This window comes from Schistocerca serialis, chromosome 12, assembly GCF_023864345.2.
Source record: "Schistocerca serialis cubense isolate TAMUIC-IGC-003099 chromosome 12, iqSchSeri2.2, whole genome shotgun sequence".
Lineage (NCBI taxonomy): Eukaryota > Metazoa > Arthropoda > Insecta > Orthoptera > Acrididae > Schistocerca > Schistocerca serialis.
In genome coordinates, this window is record NC_064649.1 from 105,196,483 (window position 1) to 105,221,583 (window position 25,101).

The following is a 25,101-nucleotide window of genomic DNA, read 5'->3' on the forward strand; positions in this document are numbered from 1 at the left end:
TACCACTCACTTATGATTCATTTATTGTGTATTCACACCCAAGTGGTGAGCACATACCTGTGTATAAGGCTCAACCACATAATTGTTGGTGATGTTTCAATCACTTATAAAACACAACCAATATGATGTATTAGTCACTTATTCAAGTTTTTGTATACTCTTACGTATCATTCCGTTATATGCTAGCACTTACTGTGAAGGGAAAAGCCACAACTTCGTTGCGCGTATATTCCTGAAAAAATACATTATTAATGTAATGATTGTAAAGGTGGGAAGGAGGTGTTGGAAGTGTCTTGACAAATGAAAAATAGTAAGATTGGGCATTGGTCAGACATTTCATTCAACAAAGCAGTCTGCATACTGCAACACCTAGACTATCTACAAAACAGTCAGTGTACTGAATTCTCAATGTTCATACAGTTAAGAAATAACTTCTTCTTTCCTTGTACTATTGAGTAATAATTTTTGCATAATGTTTCATATTTAATTTACACATTTAATCAAACACAGGACTTATCCCATACCATAAATAGAATGCCTGTTCCTCCAGTTTACTGCAAAATGTGTACTGTTACACAGATCTATCAGAAAATGTTTCGTTCAACTTTCAGTTTCACAAATCCTTTTGGAGGGTGCTGAAACGTAACAGCTCATTAAGACCCACTTAAAACAAACATTTTCCAGTCTAATTCAGGATCGCACATGTGAACAAAATATGTAATTTGTCTGAAAAAATTATAGCTACAAAACTAACTATTACATCCCAATTATCTTAAAGTATAGAAGCCCTGTAAATGAAGGGAACATTTTCCATAAAGGGAGCCTCTAGTAATTAATAAAATATGAAAATGCATTATTGTAATTTCATATTCGACAAGTTATACTGGAATAAAATAACGAACACAAACTAATACAGAATTGTACTTGCTGTTCTGGAGCAAACATACGTTTATATCGTTTATATATGTATTTTCAGTTTTTATATGTTAATTTTAATTGTTACTTAATCAAAAAATCATTTTAAACAATGCCGAGGATTGTTCAGGATTGTTTAGATTATATATATATAGTGGTAGCCATATTGGCATAGTGAGTCAGTACTTTGTGTATATTTGGACAGAAGACTTGTAGCTTGCTGAGCAAGATTCATTTAATTATTGTAAGTATGTTACTGTTTATTTCAGATTTGTCAAGATGCTTTTATTTACTTTGAGACCATAATAAATATTCAGCTGAAACATTATACTGGATTAAATATTCATTTCACTTTATAGTTAAATTTTACACGAGCTGTTATCCAGGACTTCGGCTGCGACAGATCGTCTGCAACGATGAGCACACAAACCCCAATATAAAAGTCAAACTTATTCATAGATACGTTTTAGACCTGATGTCAATATTCCTCCCCCTCAAGATGCTCCATAAGAAAGAAACACAACCCCTTATTTTAGATTTTTTTTAAATAAGCAAAATTTAAATTGTTATTTCATAGTTTGAATGATATAAAGATAATGACAGTAAGAAGAGTAATTTACTTATTTTTGACTGTTGTGTGTCCTATGTTTCCCTTAATTTTACAATTTTTTGGATAAGTCTGCTGAAAAGTGTAAAAAGGAGGTCTTATCGGAATTAAAAAGCAAATTGGAAACTACCATTGGTCGTTTGGACACGGGAATAAAAATAGGGATAATAGAAGATGTAACATAGTTAAAATACAAATAGAATATTACTAATGGTTGTTAAGTCATCAGAACAAAAATGCAAATTGAATAAAACGAAAGAGCTGTTGCAGTGTTCAGACTAGTCACCCCGAATAGCAGTAACAGCCACTGTCGCTTACCTCGCTGTGACGACGTACTCTTTGTCGAGCCAGAGCATCGGGTCTTGCGACAGCCTCCTCCAGCGCACACAAACATTCTGCACGATGTCCACGAGGTCGCTGAAGCTCAAGGAGGAAAATATACTGATCATAACTTCATCTGGGAGGTGGTGAAAATGCGTCCCTCCATCAGCCGAATCATTTTTCTCGGCCATCTCACTGTTGCGACGGACCTTCGTTGACGGCTCGCCCCACTTGCGTCTGCCCTCTGCCATTCCTCCCGTGCCGACAGTGGCGCACAATTGGGTGTTACGGAAGTCTCAGATTAAGAGTGTGCTTCCTGCCGCTGAAACCAATATTATTCACTCTTCCCAATCACAGATTTCTCATTAACAATAATAGATCGACATTGCGTTAAAATATGACATTGAAACATTAACAATATTATAAATGGATAGATTGCTGCTCACAGTTGAAGACAAGCACGACAAGACTGTTCCGCGTAAGCTTTTGGCAAAATCCTTCTTCAGAAAGAGAGATACACACACATTCATCCGAGGAAGGACACCTCACACACAATGACAACCTCCGGCCGCAGCAGCGGTCACGCGTGTGTGAGGTGTGCTTGCGTTTGTGAATGTGTCTGAATTTCTCTTTTATGAAGAAGGCTTTATCTGAAAGTTTACATGAAACTGTCTTTATTTTGTCTGCCTGAAACTCAATGTAAACTTTTCTACCATTGTTGATATTCCTACCTCTAATTTCCATTGTTTATATTGAAATACTACGTCACAAATGATACCCTACAGCAGGGCTTCTCAAATTTTTTTCCATCAGCATTCTGTTTTATACAGCCACTTTTCTCTGCTGCCCCTATTGACTGTCATAAAGGTAATTAGTATTGTGTTGGTGCATAAGTTTGTTGCATTTTTCCGTAAGTTTGATAAACGTAACACATACACATAAGAGACACAAGTCACCAATGATATATTCTCCTTCACTATTTACAACAATCTGCCAAGGCTGGTGTAACTCTCCAATTCTGCAACTGTAGAAATTATACGGTTTTGAGGCAAAGAACTTGTTGTTCAACGTTCAGAGGGCATTTTCATCCAGAAAGGAAATTCCTCGAAGGTTGTTCGATAGAGAATGGAAAAGGTGAAAATCTGAGGCAAGGTGGAGGAATAATGTGGCTGCAGAATGACTTCCCAACCCAACTCCTGTTAGCATGTTTTGTCAGTCTAGCACAGGGCTTAACAACTGGCCGGTTTTGAGCGTGAGTACTCGCGTCTGCTCAGGCACGTGCTCGCGAGCAGGTGCACGGTCGCGGAGTAGGGAGGGAGGGAGGCGAAATGCGCGCGCACGTTTGAATGTGATCTCGCGTTCTTAGCAGATTTAACTAGCCATCTGAATGCTTTGAACATTTTACTACAAGGTAAAGATCTGCTAATTATTCATTTCATAGATCGAATAGGAACTTTTAAAATGAAATTGACACTTTGGGTGAGTCAGCTGGAAACAGGAAACCTAGCTCATTTTCCTAAATTATCATCCATGCAAGATGTTCACAAAGACTGTGAACGTTATTCACATAGTTTGGTTGATCAGCGCTTTCAAGATCTGACAGCACTAGACAGTGATTTTGATCTGTTCTCTCCATATTCAGCGAATATTTAAGAGATTCGTCCTGAGCCCCAGCAAGAAATTCTTGACAGAGAATACAGAGACAAATTTCAAAACAAGAAAAACATTTTGGAATTCTACAGACACTTCCCTCAGGATAGATTTCCTCGTTTGCACAAACTGGCGGCTACAATAATATCAATGTTCGGTTCCACGTATATTTGTGAACAACTGTTCTCTGCAATGAAATGTAACAAGACGCGCCTGAGAAATGCATTGTCTGATCGAAATTTAAACTGCACGCTGCGCCTAAAATGCACAAGAACAATTACTCCGAACATAGACGCAATTGTAAAGGGCAAAAACTACAAGATAACCGAGAATCCCACACTTCAGTGACACCTTTTATTGTGTAACAGTTCACAAATTAATGCGAATGTAGAGGCATACACTAAGCTAATAAAATTATGTGGCACATGTACATTCTCCTTTATTTGTTTCATTTGTCGCAGTAGTAATTCGTGAGTGATATCCCTGCAGGTGGCCGCAGATTTACATTGACTGGGGGCAGCTGTTGTGTGCCCCACCTGACTTTTCCCACTCTCCGCTCTGGTCCGGTAGTGGGAGTAGCGTGCTCGCGCCTTGATGCTCACAGCTTGCTCAGCGAGCACGTATGTTGTGAAGCCCTGGTCTAACAGAATGTGGGCAGGCACTGTCGCAGAGGAGCATTTTTCACGCAGTCTTCCCGGTCACCATTCTACAATATGTCTCAGTTGTTGACAATAAATGTCAGCAGTGATGATCACACCTCGGGGAAGCAGTTAGTAGTACACCACACCGTCGCTGTTCCAATAGATGCGCAATATTATCTTTCAAGGATGCACGCATGCCTTTGTATGGGGAGTAGTTGTTTTGTTTGGGCTCAAACAGACTTTCTCACCAGCAGTAATGGTAGAGGATGGGAATGGTCAGTGTCGTTCACGAGCTAATTGATGATGAGCAAGCACAGATGCACATATGGGCACCTGCTGATTTTTGTGATTTTAACTTCGACCATGCGGTACCCGTACAGCCGATTTCTGGACATTCCCAATCAGATGCAAATGTCATACGATAGTAGAATGATCACAATTCACCACATCTGCCAGTTTTTCGAGTACAATGACACGGATCATTGTGGGTTAATGTGTTTAAATGGCCTTCACTGGTCTTCCCAAATGTGGAGAGTGACTATTATCAAAACAATCCTCCTTAAAATGAGAAAACCATTTTCTTGCTGTGCTGTATCCAGTGGCATTATCCGCATACTAGGTGCATACGTTTCTGGCTGCTTCTACTGATCTCAAACAGAAGAACATGTCGGAAATGTTCTGATTTCTCAACTTGGCATTCGATTTTCTAGTGTCCAGAGCTCCACTCACTATCTCCAAATGACAATATGTAAACTCAAATAGCAACAGTTAATTCCAAATAACAAATCACAACCAATAATAAAGCCACAGCAGCTGTAATACCAACACACAAAACAAAATGCTACAAACTTATGCACCAAACAAACCGTAGTAAATAACTTTACAAGTCAAGGTGATGCGAGCAGAAGTGATAACTTTGCTTACCTTTAGGACAAATTCTTGTAGACAAGAAGTTCATTGGGAGGGGAGGTAGAGCAATTGGCTGCAGGGGGAGTTGTGTCCAGTGCACAACGATGGTGATGTGTTCATTGGGAGGGGAGATAGAGCAGAGGAATGGAAGACTGCAAGGGTGGGGGGTGTGGGTGCAGGATGAGTGAAGTCACAGTCCTGTTGTAAAGAGCAAAGGTTGGTGTGGGGCAATGGGCTAGCAAAGACTAGCCAGAAGGATTTAAGGGGCCAAAGGACGTCTTGTAAGGACAACTCCTACCTACATACTTCATACAAGATGGTGCTGTGGGGGAGTTCCCGCACGGCACACGTTATGAAGCAGCCATTTAAAACCACCACATTGTGTTCTGCACCATATTCTGCTGCCAGGTAGTCTACAGTACTCTTGTCCAGTTTTGAACGTGACCTTTCGTTAGGGTTGACAGCTGGTTGCTTGTTATGTCCACATAAAAAGCTGTGCATAAATGGCATCACAGCTGGTATACCAAGTGACTTTCTGCAGCTCCCCCTGTCTGTGGTACGACAAGCCCATGACGGGACTTGAGTCGGACGTGAAGAGTGGGTGTATTGGAAAGGTCTTGCAGCTGGGTCTCCCACATAGGTATGCTACATGAGGTGTGCGGTTGGCGGTAGGTCTGTCATTGGGTGCAGTAGAATACTGCATATGTTGGGTGGGTGGTGGAATACCATTTTCAGAGTTTTGAACAGATGTACAGTCAGTGGTATACATAATTAACGGGCATGACTAGGAAGTGTAAATTTATATGTACTTCTGGCAACTTTTACAGTGCCTTAATGATTAAAGATGCTATAAGTTTCAATGTCCCAGATAGTAGAATACAGGAAGAGATCTTGAAATACTCTGACCCATCACTTTCTCAAGAGTTGCGAATCTTAGAGCAATATGATTTCGGTGCTGTAGCGACTGATAAGTTTGACCGGGCCCCGATTTGTAGGGGCGAGTTCGCCCCTAGTTCGCAACTGCCCCGAGCAGCCACAACAACAACCATGTACACAGACAAGCAGGCAGGTAAGCAGACCTGTGAACTTACTGAAGTCTTACACTAGATGTCTTGCTCGCCATAAAAGACAGGATTGCCCATCACGTAGTGCAATGTTTTACACTTGTGGAAAAAAAGGCCACGTCCAAGCAGTTTGTTTGCAATGGCACAAAAATGCCAATTTTGACCACTTCCAGAAAAACAGGTTCGTGCACATGCAATGAACATTGTGTTTTCTAAATCTATGACAGATTAAGGTTGTGCTTCCTTTTCGCCCTAGTGCTGTGCAACGACATTCTAACAAACTTTGTCTCACTACGAATGTCGTGTGAACATTCAGTTACACACAGGTATCTCAGTAACTTTACATAAGTGTGCCACGTATGAACAGTTAGGCTCACCACACCTTTCTAAATCTAGCAAGCACCTCACTGCTTACAACGGACAGGAAATACCAGTGCTTGGACAGTGTGGTTTGCCTGAGACTTACAAATCTCACACCAGACCAGTGAATTTTACTGCTAAATCTACAGAGTGAGAACCAAATCGTATTGCCAACTTTTTATTAAGGAAACCGCAATAAGCCACCATCAGTACCACACTCTCCAAAACTAAAAAAAAAACAATAAGGATTCTTTCTTCGGATCAAGGAAATAACAACAAGTTCCTATAATCAGAGTTCCCTTCGACTCTATACCCGTACAACTGTTCCACGTCAAAGTCAGCTGTTAGTAGCTGGTAGACAGCCTAACACGATGGAAGCTGTTGTGGATTGGCAAGAGAGCCAACCCACTATGAGAGGAAGCCGAAAGGCACGCGTTTTAGCTCACGCAGGCTGGCGTGAGGTCTGGAACAGGACAAGGAAGTTAGACTTTAGTAAAAAAGGATGTGGCTGTGGGAATACTTAACTTTAATCCGTAAATGGTGAACATCGCTCTTGACGGTACATGTTTTACAGCATCAATAGTAACTGGTAATGGCATTTTGCTAGGTCGTAGCAAATGACGTAGCTGAGGACTATGCTAACTATCGTCTTGGCAAATGAGAGCGTATTTTGTCAGTGAACCATCGCTAGCAAAGTCGGCTGTACAACTGGGACGAGTGCTAGGAAGTCTCTCTAGACCTGCCGTGTGACGGCGCTCGGTCTGCAATCACTGATAGTGGCGACACGCGGGTCTGACGTATACTAACGGACCGCGGCCGATTTAAAGGCTACCACCTAGCAAGTGTGGTGTCTGGCGGTGACACCACAGAAGCGACGTATCACAATTGTTGCAGAAGAGAGGACGGTTGAGGTGGCACACTGCTGGACCCGGAGATCTTCTCTGCACTCGGTGAGTCGAGAACTGCCTGCCGAACGGCCAGTACGGGCTTATCTAGCCCTGGGTGGAAGCATATTTCCGGGACTATTTGCACACACGTGAACACCAGGAAATGGTTCGTTGTTCACTGCGCCCCCTTCCTCTGCTGTTAGTTGATGCCCTCTGACGGATGTTCGCCACACCTACGTGTTAGTTGTTAACTGCGGTACTTGAGTGTAAACACTCGTGTCGGCCAGACTTCACAGCGGAGTCGGCAACCCGCATCACTGGTCTGTCTGCAGTGTTGCCGCTACAGTAGGCATCTGTAGTGACTGCAGCATTTACTGTGTTGAAAGCAAGAGACAGTCAGAACATTTTCGGATTAGATGCCTTTAATTTGTTTGGACTTGGCATCCACGACAATGTACTTCCCATACCAGCTTGAGATCCAAAAGACAGTGTCAATAGCTTGCTTAAAGAATTTCCTGAACTATTTTCAGAAGGAATGGGAAAAGCTAATACCTTCTCAGCATGTATTACATTGAAAGACAATGCACAGCCTAATTTTTTCTGGGCCCGCCCTGTTCCAATTGCTTTATGAGACAAAGTAGCCAGTGAACTGAAAGAATTGCAGGATAATGGTATAATTGGCCCCATTCAAGCTAGTCAAAGGGCAAGTCCACTAGTTTTGTTGCGTAAGCCTTCTGGCCACATTCGCATTTGTGTTGACTTCAAAGTCTACCATCCACAGACACTAGCTGACACTTATTCGTCACCTTGCCCTGAGGAACTCATGGACAAGCTTGGTGCAGAACATTACTTTTCTAAGATAGATTTGTGTGATGCTGCTTGCAAATTCCATTGGATGAAGAACTGCAGAAAGTGTTTGTTGTAAATACACACTTAGTTCTGTTCAAGTATTTGCATTTGCCCTTCAGCAGTGCTTCCACACCTGACATTTTTCAACGTTACTTGGAACAGCTGACTGCAAAAGTGCCATTTTGTTCAAACCACCTTGATGTTACTGTCGTCTCAGGTCGTACACCAGAGGAACACACTGCCAATTTGTATACTCATTTTCGAGTGTTGCCAGAAGCAGGACTCAAGTGTTGTCTTGAAAAGTGTGGCTTTTTTCAAACTGAACTACATGTTGTTTAGGTCATGCGATAAACAATCAGGGTGTGCACCCCGTCCAACCTCATTTGCTTGCAATCCATGACCAGACTGTTTCTCGCAATGTGTCTGAACTGCAGCCAGTACTGGGCAAGGTAACACTACATTCGGTTTATACGAAATGTAGCTCAGATCGCGGCTCCACTGCATCGCTTGGGTCGCAAAAATGTACCTTTTGTTTGGACTAAAAACTGTCAAGACCCTTTCTTACGGAGTCGGCACTGTGCTTTCGCACAGAATTGATGCAAAACACAGATATATTCCTTTTGCCTCAAACTTGTTAACTCAAGCCCACTGCAATTATTCTCAAACAGATAAAGAGGCTCTTGCTACTGTGTATGGTATGGCAAAATTCCATCACTATTTGCATTGTCACAAGTTCTATTTTGTGACAGTTCACAAGCCTTTGCAGTCCCTGTTTCATCTGTCAAAGCCGGTTCCTACACGCACTGCTCAAAAACAGCAACTTTGGGCTTTGTTGCTTTTGCAGTATGTGTATGAAATTGTGTAGAGACCTATGGCAATGCAGATGCCCTATCTCACCTTCCAATTGGTCCAGACTCTGATTTTGATGCGTCTACCGCATCTTGCTACCAAATCGAATGTGAAGGATTCTGAATTGCTGGAATCTTTTCCCTTGCACTACAGAAAAATTGCACAGACCACAGAAGCAGACCCAGATCTCAAGATTTTGTTGCATTACATTCGCACATCTTGGCTTTGTTCATTGAACAGTACCCAGCTGATATTTTGGCCGTTAGCATAATCTTTCAGGGTGTGATTCTAATTCAAAATGACAGTAGACAATCATGTGGGCTTATTCCCAAAGTGTTGATTATTGCCCCACCAAGGACAGTTGCGAATTGTTCACACTAAACATTTAGTGTGCCAGCATTGTAACTGGCAGGGCATGGGCGCCCACATATAACAGATGGCACCAAAGTGTCACGCATGCGCAGAGAGCCATCCGCTCCATCACAGACATTCTCAACTTGGCCTAAGACTCAATTGCTATGGCAACGAGTACACACTGGCTTTAAGGACCATTTTGGGACCCCTTGGCTCATAGTGGTAGACTCTTTTAGCAAGTTCCCTTTTGACGGTTCCTACAAACTCTACCACATCACACAGCACCATTCAAGCATTGTCCTCCATATTTTACATCGAAGGTTTGCCAGAAGTACTTGTGTCGGACAATGGACTGCAGTTCACCTCACGTACTTTTGGACGGTTTTGTGAACAAAATGGTTCAAATGACTCTGAGCACTATGGGACTTAACAGCTATGGTCATCAGACCCCTAGAACTTAGAACTACTTAAACCTAACTAACCTAAGGACATCATACACAACCATGCCCGAGGCAGGATTCGAACCTGCGACCGTAGCGGTCACACGGATCCAGACTGAAGTGCCTAGAACTGCTCGGCCACATTGGCTGGCGGTTTTGTGAACAGAATGGCATTCATCATCTCAAAAAACTGCTGTTTCTCCCACAGTCCAATGGAGAAACAGAATGCTTTGTACGCACTTTGAAGCAACAGGTGGCCAAGCTTCGCATCTCCCACACACAGGAATAGACGCTGCAACTCTTTCTCGCCTCCTATGGCTCTCACCCACAAAATGTACCAGCACTAGCAGAACTTCTGCATGGCCACCACCATCAGACACTGCTACACTTGCTACAACCACCGCAGCATCCGGCCCTGCCAATAGTCCACTGTAACACTTTGCACCATGTGATCTTGTTCTTTTCAGGGTTTATGACAACTGGGGGCACTGGGAAAGAGGCATGATCCAAGAATGCATTGGGTCTTCTATGTATTTGATTGCAGGTCCTGATGCTTTTCAGCACTGTCACCAGAACCAAATTCGCGCATGTCATTTGCCCCGTGATTCTGCTGCTTTTCTTTCCCCAGCTTTCCTTGTTCACGGGACTGCGTGGCCTTTGCAGCTGCCCGCTGGTGCCACCAGGGCACCCCAGGAGAAGTGAATGGATGATACGCTCTCGCCCCTATCATCTCTTCACCAACCCAATGGACGTGGCCACACTGTGACCGTTGTAACAATACGAGTCAAGATAGACGTAATGGAACTTGAATAGCGTATTTGCCTCTATTGGTTACAGTGGAGAGGTCGATCTTTCGGTCCTGTCTGTATATTTATATATAATATTGCATGAATAAAGGCTCGGCGAGTGTGAAGCTATCGTTAAAAACACACGCCGTGCGATTTGTTATGATTTGGTCGGTCATAATAATAATAACATGCTTTTGAATACAATTAAAATATAACTTTGATACCTGTCTAGTGTTATTGGAAATAATATGTAGTAAATTAATGAGTAAGGTAGCCGATCCTATAAGAAGAGGTAAAATTGGGCATATTGAGGTGTTTGCTTCATATCGACGAAGCCGATGATACGGCGTCATTTTTTCGTTTACTCTTAGAAATAAACAAGTAAAGAAGTGCTAATTGTGCATTGTGAAAAAATATAAGGGCGAGTTTTAAATAACTACGGTATATGATCAGAGTAACAAAAGGACAATTAGTTACACGAAATCATGGATAGCGAAGTGTGGTCATTAAATTGAGTACAGAGTGGCCAATTCCAGGATAAATCTATACGCATCTCACGAGGGACGCGGTGTTGAGACCGTTTTGTTTTTTTTTAATTATATCACAGAGAGCGGGCTCCAATTTATGAAAAGGAGAAAAACGTTAACTTTTACGCGAACTCTTAATAACAGCGGATCGGAGAGAAAAGTGTGTAATTGTCTTATGCCTAACAACCATTTGTGAAGAGCGGTGGCTAAACTAGAAGAGTCAATTACAAAATACTGTATCATTATCATTGACTGTTGGTGACGAGCAACCAAAACTGTTCATCAAAGGGATTCGATGGAACTTGGGAGTTAGGGTTCAGACACTCGCATATACTCCACATCAGAGTGTGAATGAGTGGTGAATGCAAAATAAAACTGTGAACAAAGTTACGTTAAATAAAACAGAAGAAACTAGACAGTTTGGTCGTATCTGTTATTATTCCATAAACTGTAACATTTCTTATCATTGTACGAAGCCTTTATAGATGATCTTTATGACAATTTGCTTCGAAGGGATCTCGTTATGAGTTATGTTTTGGGGACCTGGTCAAGAGTGGGTAGTTTGTAGATCCTAACTACTGGAATCAGGTGCTACCGTGACTGTTGTGTGTTGTCAATGACTTAAGGTTACAATATCTCATGCTCTAAGATCGATGCGTCTTTCCACTTGGTATAACGGTGCCTCACGGCAACAACGACAACGCCAACGATGAAGGAAGGTACAGTAGACCATCATCGCCCCAGGACAAACCCTCATACCTGGACATGTCCCCCGGCACCTGTTTTCCGGAAGATGTTCATGTTTCCTCACAACACAGATGGCAGGGTATAGTCGGGAGTTCGCCATCCTTCACAGTCACGGCTCCTGGCTCATCTCTACATCTAGCATCCTGCCTCCCTCCCCGTTGTTGTTTGCAACCTCACTACACGACAACAGTGCAGCAATTCAGTGTGGAAGAATGTGCTGGCGTAAGCAAAAATTGTGGTAAGTCTCTTCTGTCATGTTAGGCTATCTACCAGCTGCTAACAGCCGACTTTGACGTGGAACAGTTGTACAGGTATAGAGTCGACGGGAACTCTGATTATAGGAATTAGTTGTTATCTGCTTGATCCATAGAAGGGATCCTTATTTTTTTTTTAATTTATTTATATTTTTTTTTTTTTTTTAGTTTTGAAGAGTGTGGTACCGATGGTGGTTTATTGTAGTTTCCTTAACAAAAAGTTGGCAACACGATTTGGTTCTTGCTCTGTAGATTTAGCAGTAAAATTCACTGTTCTGGTGTGAGATTTCTAAGTCTCAGGCAAACTACACTGTCCAAGCACTGGTATTTCCTGTCCATTGTAAGCAGTGAAGTGCTTGCTAAATTTAAAAAAGGTGTGGTGAGGCTAAATGTTTATACGTGGCACACTTATGTAAAGTTACTGAGGTACATGTGTGTAACTGAAAGTTCACACAACTTTTGTAGTGAGACATAGTTTGTTAGAATGTCACTGCACAGCACTAGGGCAAGGAGGCGGCACAATCTTAATCTGTCATCAGTTGCAGCCCAGTCGAGTTGTAGAATCAGGCAGCACATAGCAACCAGAATAGTGTACATAGTGGACTTTGTACTTCGTCAGCAGTGAGGCTAACATGGACTACTACAGAGAGCTTGCAACACAACGACTGTCTAGAGCAGGGCTTAACAACTGGCCGGTTTTGAGCGTGAGTACTCGCGTCTCCTCAGGCACGTGCTCGCGAGCAGGTGCAAGGTCGCGGAGAAGGTAGGGAGGGGAAATGCGAGTGCACGTTTGAATGTGATCTCGCGTTCTTAGCAGCTTTAACTAGCCATCTGAATGCTTTGAACATTTTACTACAAGGTAAAGATCTGCTAATTACGCATTTCATAGATCGAATAGGAACTTTTAAAATGAAATTGACACTTTGGGTGAGTCAGCTGGAAACAGGAAACCTAGCTCATTTTCCTACATTATCATCCACGCAAGATGTTCACAAAGACTGAACGTTATTCACACAGTTTAGTTGATCAGCGCTTTCAAGATCTGACAGCACTAGACAGTGATTTTGATCTGTTCTCTCCATATTCAGCAAATATTTAAGAGATTCGTCCTGAGCTGCAGCAAGAAATTATTGACCTGCAGTGTGACAGAGAATACAGAGACAAATTTCAGAACAAGAAAAACATTTTGGAATTCTACAGACACTTCCCTCAGGATAGATTTCCTCGTTTGCACAAACTGGCGGGTACAATAATATCAATGTTCGGTTCCACGTATGTTTGTGAACAACTGTTCTCTGCAATGAAATGTAACAAGACGCGCCTGAGAAATGCATTGTCTGATTGAAATTTAAACTGCATGCTGCGCCTAAAATGCACAAGAACAATTACTCCAAACATAGACGCAATTGTAAAGGGCAAAAACTACAAGATAACCGAGAATCCCACACTTCAGTGACACCTTTTATTGTGTAACAGTTCACAAATTAATGCGAATGTAGAGGCATACACTAAGCTAATAAAATTATGTGGCACGTGTACATTCTCCTTTATTTGTTTCATTTGTCGCAGTAGTAATTCGTGAGTGATATCCCTGCAGGTGGCCGCAGATTTACATCGACTGGTGGCAGCTGTTGTGTACCCCACATGACTCTCCCCACTCTCCGCTCTGGTCCGGTAGTGGGGGTAGCGTGGTAGTGGGGGTAGCGTGCTCGCGCTGCTCCGTGCTCGCGCCTTGCTGCTCACAGCTTGCTCCGCGAGCACGAATGTTGTGAAGCCCTGGTCTAGAGCCAAGTAATTTTCTATTCTTATGAATAAAGAACCCAGTTAATTTGTGTGTGCAGTTTATGTTATAGAAACAGGATACGGGCCACCAGTCAACATCTTCTCCTGGCTTCCCTTGGTACAGCTCTACACAGACAACAGACGACGTGGGGGGGGGGGGGGGGCACATTTTCAAATTGGGTAGGGGAGGGGGGGGGGGGGGGCAAGGTAATGTCTGTCTTTGAATGCCTTAGTAAGACCTACAGCATGCTGAGCAAGGTGTTGCACACATCACTCACACCAAAGCCGGACTGTAAGGGAGTGACTCTCTGGTGTGGTACACATAGCACATCAAAAACCACATGCTGTCGACAGCTAATGGGCTAGATATGGCCAGAGGTTGGGTGGAGCCATTGGAGGTCAACATACTGAAAGGTGGCCCACTAGGTTGAAGAGAATTGCACGAAGCAGTCGGGAAAGAAGGTGTCGAGGACGTGGAAAAAAGATTGCAAATGCCCAAAAGAATATCCCAGTGCCATACAACTACCCTATCGCCGCAGAACAATTTCCTCCCACATTCCCATTTTTCAAACCCTCCAGCCCCATCATGGCCTTATCTTATCCTGTCAGAGGCAGGATAATGGGTGAATACCAACTCTACATTTACATGGTTACTCTGCAGTTCACACTTGCCTGGCAGAGGGTCCATCGAACCATTTTCATACTACTACTCTACCACTTCACTCTCAAATGAAATGTGGGAAAAAGGAACACCTAAATGTTTCCATTTGAGCTCCGATTTCTCTTATTTTATTATGATGATCATTTCTCCCTACGTAAGTGGGTGTCAACAAAATATTTTCGCATTCCAAAAAGAAAGTTGGTGATTGAAATTTCATAAATACATCTCGCTGCAAATAAAACCACCTTTGTTTCAGTGACTGGCACCCCAACTCGCATATCATATCAGCGACACTCTCACCCCTATTGCCCAATAACACGAAATGAGCTGCCCTTCTTTGCACTTTTTCGATATCCTCCGTCAATCCTATCTGGTAAGGACACCATAGAAAAAATACCACACAGCAATATTCCAGCAGAGGACAGACAAGTGTAATGTAGGTTGTATCTTTAGTGGGTTTGTCACATCTTCTAAGTGTCCTGCCAACAAAGCGCAGTCTTTGATTCGCCTTCCCCATAATATTATCTATGTGGTTTTTCCAATTTAAGTTGTTCGTAATTGTAATTCCTAGGTATTCAGTCGAATTGACAGCCCTTATTTTTGTGTGATTTATTGTATACCCAAAATTTATTGGATTTCTTTTAGTACCCATGTGGATGACCTTGCACTTTTCTTTTGTTTGGTGCCAACTGCCACTTTTCACACCATACAGAAATTCTCTCTAGATCATTTTGTAATTGGAATTGATCGTCTGATGATTTTACTAGACGGTAAATTACAGCGTCATCTGCAAACAATCCAAGGGGGCTGCTCAGATTATCACCTAGATCATTTGTGTAGATCAGGAACAGCAGAGTACCTATGACACTACCTCGCAGAATGCCAGATATCACTTCTGTTCTATTCGATGATTTACCATCTATCACTACGAACTGTGGCCTCTCAGAGTAAATCATGAATCCAGTCACACAACTGAGATGATACTCCATATGCACAGAATTTGATTAATAGTCCCTTGTGAGGAACGGTATCGAAAGCCTTCTGGAAATCTAGGAATATGGAATCGATCTGAGATCCCTTGTCGACATCACTCATTACTTCATAGGAATAAAGAGCTAGCTCTGTTGCACAAGGACGATATTTTTTGAATCCGTGTTGGTTATGTATCAATAAGTCATTTCCATCAAGGTGATTCATAATGTTCGAGTACAGTATATTCTCCAAAATCCTACTGCAAATTGAGGTCAGTGATATGGGTCTGTAATTCGGTGGGTTACTCCTATTTCCCTTCTTCAATATTGGTGTGATCTGTCCTACTTTCCAGTCTTTGGGAACAGACCTTTCGTCAAGTGAGTGGTTGCATACGATTGCTAAGAAAGGCACTATTGTGTCGACATACTCTGAAAGGAACCTGATTGGTATACCATCTGGACTGGAAGACTTGCCTTTCTTAAGTGATTTAAGTTGTTTCGCAACACCTAAGAATCTACTTTTATGTCACACATTCTAACAGCTGTTCTGGTTTTGAATTGTGGAATATTTACTTTGACTTCTTTCATGAAGGAATTACGGAAAACTGTATTAAGTAACTCCACTTTAGTGGCACCATCATCGGTAACATTTCCATCGCTATCCCACAGTGACGGTATTTACTGTTTTTTGCCACTAGTGTACTTTACTTTTGGGTTTTCAACCATATTTTGAGACAATGTTTCATTGTGGAAACTATTAAAAGCATCTCTCATTTATGTCCGCACTAAATCTCGAGCTTCTGCGAAACTTAGCCAGTCTTGGGGATTTTGCGTTGTTCTGAATTTGGTATGATTTTTTCGTTGCTTCTGCAACAGTGTTCTGATGTGTTTTCTGTACCATGGTGGATCAGTCCCATCTCTTATTAACTTATGCGGCATGAATCTACCTATAGCTGTCAATACTGTATCTTTCAATTTGAGCCATATCTGGTCTACACATACATAATTAGCTTGGAAGAAATAGAGATTATCTCTTAGGAAGGCACCAAGCAAATTTTTATCTGCTGATTTAAATAGATATATTCTGCCTTTATTTGTGGTTTTGGTTGATATGGTTTTGAGCCTCGCTACAGTGACCTTGTGTTCACTAATCCCTGTATCTGTCATGACGCTCTCTATTAGATCAAGTGCGTTTTCAAAACCATTTACAATTCATGTGGGCTCATGAACTAATTGTTCAAAGTAATTCTCAGAGAAAGCATTTAGTACAATTTCCGAAGATGTTTTCTGTCTTCCACCGGCTTCGAACATGTATTTTCGCCAACAAATCAAGGGTAGATTGAAGTCTCCATGAATTATAACTGTATGAGTGGGGCACTTATTTTTGATGAGATTCAAGTTTTCTTTGAACTCTTCGGCTATTATATCATCCGATCGGGGGGTTGGTAGAAGGAGCCAATTATTATTTTGATACAGCTGTTGAGTATAACCTCTACCCATAGTAATTTGCAGAAACTATCTATTTCAACTTCACTACAAGATAAACTACTACCAACAGACACAAACACACCACCACCTACTTTACCGTATTTACTCGACTCTAAGCCGCACTCGAATCTAAGCCGCACCTGAAAAATGAGACTCGAAATCAAGCGAAAAAAAATTTCCCGAATCTTAGCCGCACCTGAAATTTGAGACTCGAAATTCAAGGGGAGAGAAAAGTTTTAGGCCGCACCTCCAAATCGAAACGAAGTTGGTCTATTGTAATATGAGGCACAATTTAGGTAGAATAAATGACGATACAGCTACAGTAGTTTGGTTCGAGTCGTAAGCTTAGCAGTTAAGCTTTACCAGGTAGCCATTGCTATGAGTCAGGCGTGCTTCGTCTGGTTTGAATGGGTTGCTTATTTTTCTTTGATCTGATAAGTGCCGTTCTCTTTGTTATAGGTGTTTATGTCACTCTAGGCTGAAAATGCATTATTGTACAGTGTCATGTATTGTTTGTCGCATTCTGATAGTAAGTGTTTACGACCTGTCGCCGCTCGCGGCATGGCTTGCTTACGTGCGCGCTACCGCCGCTTACAATTAAAAAAAGAAAGGAATTGTCTCATTAGCGAAACAATGGCAAGAGACTGCTATTTGTTGTTAATTATACTGCTGCTTTCTTTGATAATGATCAACAAGAACCAAATAATAGACTGTGTATGATAGATGTTCTGAACGACAGTTTAGCTAAAATTTTTCTCCGTTTGAAAATCTTTGCAGACACCTCTTTTGTACATCACATTCTGCACAGAAATTGGTCATCTTAGATTTAAAAATCTAGTCAATTGCCGTGCTTCATTTCTGACTGTATCACTATTAGGCATCAGAATAATACAAATATAAACATGACATGATATGTATATTCTTCCGGATTTGCTTCTGTCTCACACTAGTTTCGTAGGTTATTAGGTAGACAGGATTTAAATGAGATAGCAGCAAACACGAAAGAATACATGGCAAAATGTTTATATCCGTATTATTCTTATGTTGAAGAAAATACTGCATGTGATTCGCAATTCATAAAAGTTCCTATTAGCAACTATCTCTTCTCACACGTAGGAAAAAATTCAGAACGTAGAGTTGGCCATATTGAAAAAAAAAAATCCCAAATTGTCTTGCCAGTCGGATTTTCGTAGTACATTGAAATGCTGCTACATTCGAAGATAAACAACACAGAATTTGTATTTACTTCGTTGGATAATGTATGAAAATGCAGTGCTCGAAACTCGGGGCGGAGAAAAAAGCTCGTCTTACACCTTTTTTTTAAAAAAAATTATTTACTGACGCAGAGGTTTTGGCGCCAGTATTTATCTTTGTGCCTGCAAAGTATGCCTGTGTAGCGCTACATATATATTCGACGGCAGAAGTTAGGCCGGTATTACACTATCAAATTTCTTTGTCCAATATCTTTGTCAAAGATATTTGATAGTGTAATAGGGATCTTTGACAAATGTCGTCCAATATTTGATCAAATCTAGGCCGAGGCCGTATATTTGATCAAAGAAATCGCTTGTCTTCTGTTCACTGCAATGCGATATGTTACCACGCGGAGCGCTAGCATCGCTGCAGCGTTCTGTCGTCTGTAGTGTTTTTATAACCATTGCCGGTAAATACAATTGGTGTGAGCCGACAACTACAGAATTAATAGAGATGTCTGAAGCTTATGAGGCGCTTTACAACGTGAGGCACCCTGAATAAAAAATAGATTAAGAAGATTGGAGACCTAACCTGACCTAACCTAACCTAACATAACATAACATAACCCTCTCCTGTAGCAAGGAATCGGAGTGTTATAGTGAGCCTGTCTTCTGAAGATGTAGCAGTTCTTAAGTGAAAATTGTGCTTTGTGATATGAGGATACACTTCATTGAGCACATACAGAAATGTATGCTCATCCATTCTCAAGTAATTGATGTACGACTTGACGTCTTCCACTGTAAGCTCACGTAACAAGTTTTGTTGAATGCTTTTATCGTGTCGTCGTAAAACCCACGGCTTCACCCAGATTAGATTAGTTTTTCGTTCCATAGATCCGTGCTGAGGAGATCCTCGTGGATGTGGAACATGTCGATTTTTTTTAAGCTGAAATAAAAATACTAATAGTATGAATAAATACATCGTTTGTTTCTATTAAAAATTTCGCCAATGGAGTAAAAGGAGTTGGCCAGTAGTAAGTCTTTCAGGCTCCTTTTAAACTGATCTTTATTTCTAACTAAATTTTTTATGTTTCCTGGCAAATTATTGAAGATGAGTGTTCCTGAGTAGTGGACCCCTTTTTGAACTAAAGTAAGTGTTTTTAAGTCCTTGTGCAGATCATTTTTGTTCCTGGTATTGTATGTATGAACTGAGTTGTTTGTTGGAATAAGAGATATATTATTTACGACAAATTTTATTAAGAAGTAAATATACTGAGAGGCAGTAGTTAACCTGCGAGCCGGAAGTATAGTGAGACTGTCATTTGGGCCTACGAGAGTTATAGTTTTTTTTTGTTTGTTTCTCATGCCTAGATAACTGTACAAATATATCGTTGCATGTATTGTAATAATCATTACATATAATGATCCACATGCAACAATATCTCTACGGAAGTATCTAGGCATGAAATACAAAACAAAAAAAGCTAACCTGCAAATCTCGTACGTCCAAACGACAGTCTCACTGTACTTCTGGCCCGCCAACAGTTTAATTTTCTTTCTTATTTTCCCCCAGTACCAATGCAAGAATCTGAAGTACCCAGTTCTTTGAAGAGGTTTCTGCAGGAGGTCCGTGAATTTACTCCACAAATAATACGTATTACACGCTTTTGGACCATGAAAACTTTTGTTTGACTTCAAGATTTACCCCAAAATATCATCCCATATGACATTATGGAATGAAAGTATGCAAGCTTTTTCATTTTTATGTTGCCTATGTCTGCTAACACTCGAATTGCAAATACAGATTTGTTAAGGCGTTTCTGCAGTTCTGTGGTGTGCTCCTCCCAACTGAATTTATTATCAAGTTGTAATCCCAAGACTTTTAAGACTGTCAACCTCGTATGTATGGTTCCATTTTCTCCCCCCACTTCTTTTCCGCATGTGCACACAATGCAATTGTAGTACGTAGAACTGCTGCGGTTAATAACAAGTTGTTGTCAGCCATCTTGAACTTTGACGAAAAATTTGATGACAGTGTAATACCCCTTGTAGCGCTACGTCAAAGATCTTTGTCAAATATATTGGACAGAATATTGGATCACATCTTTGATCAAATCTTTGACAAAGAAATTTGATAGTGTAATACCGGCCTTTTTAGTTCTGGCGGCATCTACCAACATTTTTCAGAACTTCCATTTACTTTGCACTCGATTCTAAGCCGCAGGCGGTTTTTTGGATTACAAAAACCGGAAAAAAATGCGGCTTAGATTCGAGTAAATACGGTATTTAATCTATCCTTTCTGAACACGGTTTGCACCTCTGCAAGAATTTCGACAAATTTATCTCCGGCTTTAGCCAACTTTATGTTCCTATAACGATTTCAGCTTCAGTGCTTTCTATCAGCGCTTGAAGCTCTGTTACTTTTCTTACACAGCTAAGACAATTTACAACTACAATACCGACTGTTGCTTGGTCGATTCTAGTCATTTCTTTGCTCTGTACCCTTTGAGACTGGAGCCTTTTTTTTTATCTTTCCCGAGTCTGTCTAACCTAAAAAAACTGCCCAGTCCACGGCACACAGGCCCTGCTACCTGTGTAGCTACCACCTGTGTGTAGTGGACACCAGACCTATTTAGCAGAACCCGAAACCCCATCACCCTATGGTGCAAGTCGAGGAATCTGCAGCCTACACAGTCGCAGAACTGTCTAAGCCTCCGATTCAGACCCTCCACTCGCCTCTGTACCAAAGGTCCGCAATCGGTCCTGTCGATTATGCTGCAGATGGAGAGCTCTGCCTTCATCTCGCTAGCAAGACTGGCAGTGTTCACCAACTTAGATAGCCGCTGGAAACCGGAGAGAATCTCTTCCGATCCATAGCGACACACGTCATTACTGCCAACATGAGCCACCACCTGCAGTTGGCTGCACCCTGTACCCTTCATGGCACCCGGAAGGACCCTTTTCACATCTTTGATGACTCCCCTGGTATGCACACGGAGTGCACATTAGCTTTCTTCCCGTCCTTAGCTGCCATGTCCGTAAGCGGCTCCATCACCCGCCTAACATTGGAGCTCCCAATGACAAGCAATCCTGAAACTTCCTGGCAGATTAAAACTGTGTGCCCGACCGAGACTCGAACTCGCGAAAGGCAAAGGTCCCGAGTTCGAGTCTCGGTCGGGCACAGAGTTTTAATCTGCCAGGAAGTTTCATATCAGCACACACTCCGCTGCAGAGTGAAAATCTCATTCTGACAAGCAATCCTACCCTCTGCACTTGTCCAGACCTCTCAGGAAGACTGGCCACTGCAGCAACAGGTGAGGCTGCCCTTGCTGGCTCACAAGTACTTTCAGCAGTGGGCAGTACCTCAAACCTGTTGCAGAGGCGTAAGGGTACAGCCTTCCGGCCAGCACCAACTCTGGTGTAATTTCTGGACAGCATTTTATTTGAGGATGGCTATCCGTTACCCACCATAAGAAATGGTGTAAACAGGAGTTGACCGTCAGTGACAGAAAACACTTCTAAGCTCAAGATGGTGGATTTAAAGGGCTGCTTCACAACCCGTGCCATGTGGATCCTTCCCCACAACACCAACTTCTATGAAGAATACATCTTAGCTGTCCTTGCAACATGCCCTTCAATTCAACACCTGTTTGCTCCACAACCACTTTTCCACACTATACCAAGAACATAGCTTTACTCATCTCCCATCCATGTGTCATTCCCATACAGTCTCCCCTTCTTCAGTCCTATCTGCTCCTGTCAATGAACATCTGCACGCCATCGTGCACTGCACATGAGACCTCTCGCTTAAGAAAGATTTATCTGAAAGCTAGGGAAAGTTCCCACTCTTCTGTACATCCCTACTGACGACTCAGCACTTCGACTATATGGCTAGTTGTTCTTGTACTCCTAAAATAATTTGTATTTCATAGAGGATCTTCCATTATTGTATTAGTAGTAACAATACACAAAAACAACATATATATACTACCTGACCACGACATTATTGCACTCGGCCTCCCGTGGCTGTTACTGGAAACATGCGGAGACATTACAGTAAACTCGTACAGTGGAGGCTAAGGTAAATGCTAGTACCGTTATATATTTCAAGACAACTGTTTGGCCATCTGTTGCTTGAAAGTGCGTACAAAGTTTTCTGCTTCTCCACTGGACTGTGGGTGAAATAGATCACTATTGATGTGGCAAATACCATTCTGTTCACAAAACTGTCCAAAATCACGTGAGGTGAACTGCAGTCCTTTGCCCGACCCAAGTACTTCTGGCAAACCTCCGATGCAAAATATGGAGGACAATGCTTGAATGGTGCTGTGTGATGTGGTAGAGTTCATAGGAACTTCAAATGGGAACTTGCTAAAACAGTCTGCCACTTTGAGTGCTTTAGCATGTCCTGCTGGAATATCACAATAAAAACTCACGATAAGCCGAGTGAAGTGCCCTCACTTCTAAGTGCAATAATACTGTGGTCAACTAATAGCAGTTTTTGAAGATATTTGAACGCAATACCAATGGCCCTCTTTTCTGAAAGCCTGATCTGTTAAACACTTTGTCATGAACAATATCTGAGAAAAAAATACTTGAAACAGATTAATAAATAGTTAAAGAACGACAATTAACATACCGAATTAAAACATCGGCAATGCAAACAAAAACAAGTAGGTAATAAATCTTACACTGTAAGCTGTTAATTTATCTCACACAATCGAAGATACAAAAAGACATGTTACTGAAGATCATAAGAAAGATAAATTTAGCATTAAGGCTAAGGGTGTGGCAAATTTACCATTAAGGCAAAGGATAAGGCAAACTTATAATTAAGGCAATGGATATGACAAATTTACCGTTAAGGCGATGACAGCTTATTCTGACAATTGCTTTAAGTGTAGCTGTTTTTCAGTCTCTGACAGGTTAACCCACTTATTTGTTGCTAATATTTCTGAATTATTCTTTGAGATGAAACAGTTTCAGCCCATAACTCTTCACAAATCACCTATTCATTTCTAACTTCATACACTGAAGTGTGTAACAAACATTCAACTACATGAAACACTATTCCATACACCGTGCATTAAACTGCTCAATAGATAAACACTGGCACTGAAGCCGAGTAGCTCGACAGAGCACTGAACTGTTACTAATCGCCTGTGCAGAAGCACGCACACACAAAATCACAAACTTCGACACAGCTAGTTTGTGAGAGCAATTTTTAAAGGCGGTGAGAGTTCCCGTAATACACACTGACTGGCAACAGTGGCAAAATGTCACAAAAATGAATCCGAATGCTTATCGTCGCTGACAACTGACTATTAGCAGTAAGCTAAAAAAATCTATAATGACTAGCCAGCAAGTGGTTGCGGTTCAGCTTTTACTGCAGAACAAACAATATTAACCCTGTTGTCCAAAGTGAAAATTACGATTATAAATTACAAAAAGGAGTTTCTCCATATTATTATGCTCCCACCAAAAATGTTTGCCTTATAACCATGGGGTTGCAACCCCAAGACTGAAAAGCCCACTGTACATGGACTGCAATCTGGTCATCTATATGTAATGAGTACCGGCTCTGCACACATCTATTTCCCAGTTGCTGCTTATTCTGCATCTGATTTAACAGTTACTTAGTTGGCTATTTCCATATTCCAGAGATCATAACTGCCATCTCTTATAATCATGAGGAGGGATATTCCACGTAAAGTAGGACACACTAACAATATTTAAAAGTTTAAAATTTGGTACTTTTTATATGTTTTGAAAAGGCTGGACTTCTTACTGTATGGCAACAAGTTTGTGGCCCATTATTGCTTTCCCTCCATAATTTGTAGTCATTTTTATAACGCCATATGTTTTTCATGTGATGTGAGTGTGAGTTATTGGAAATTTTGGATCTTCATTTCAACTAATTGGCAGGTAAGAATCAGCATATCATTATTTATGTTACTGTTACATACCCTAATGTATTACCTAAAGAGTATAAAACTGAAGTAGGTAAATTATAGGTTGGCGTAAACAACATAGTACAACAGCATGAACTTTCATGTAACGTGAGTCACTTTCAAGTAACTAAGTTTTTATACCAAGAGAGATATTAGTAATTTACTTAGTGTGAATGTGTAACTAATATCACTACTAAAAATTTCCCAATTTAAACCAATATTGTAAAAACAGCAAATTAAATGTGTAACAAGTCACATAATCTGAGTTACAGTTGTATTATTTTAAGATTAGAAGAAGAGGATGTCCTTAGCAGCAGGAGAAGGACAGAGTCGGAGGAGGGAAAAATTAAAGAGTGAAGGAAAATATGAAGAATTTAAGACAAATCATCTGGAAGAAGCTCGAAAAGGCCAGCAGAAGCAGAAACAAAAGTTTCTACAGTTGAGTAAGGACTATTACTAGAAGAAAAAAAAGAGCTAAAAATAGGGAGAGAGTCACGAAACATAGGCTACATAAGATGAAAGATCAGCAACCTAGTAAAACAAGTTTGTCACCGTATAAGTCACTTAGTATTCTGGATAAAGCCATGGCTCGAGTGTGGCAATTGCTTACATTAGCAAGGTACTGTCAACTATACCTGAAAATGTGACGGTAGCTTCAATCTGGTCAGATGGACCTGCCTCACAATTTAAAAACCAAATATATTACTGCTGCTGTACCTCAAATTCAAACATTTCATAATGTGGAAATCTATTGGAACTTATTTGCTATATCCCATGGTAAAAAAGCTGTAAATGGAATTGGTGCAGTTGCAGAACAGCTAGTGGGGAATGCAGTAAAAAAGCAAACCATTCATAGTAGGTGATGCATCAACTTTCACTCTGGTAGTTGCAAG

At 41.3% G+C, this 25,101-nt stretch overlaps 1 protein-coding gene across 3 annotated transcripts in view; it reads right to left on the bottom strand.

Annotated features, from left to right (window-relative positions):
* Nucleotides 1-25,101, bottom strand: part of LOC126428090 (uncharacterized) — a 101,799-nt gene that overhangs the window by 55,975 nt on the left and 20,723 nt on the right. For 2 of the 3 annotated variants that reach the window (XM_050089979.1, XM_050089980.1), the window contains 2 exons: nucleotides 1,841-2,165; nucleotides 194-232 (listed from right to left, as the gene is read on the bottom strand). In XM_050089979.1, the coding sequence (XP_049945936.1) occupies nucleotides 194-232; nucleotides 1,841-2,094 (293 nt within the window). In that variant the 5' untranslated portion in view covers nucleotides 2,095-2,165. The remainder of the gene's footprint in view (nucleotides 1-193; nucleotides 233-1,840; nucleotides 2,166-25,101) is intronic. The other variant, XM_050089981.1, reaches the window with a different exon arrangement.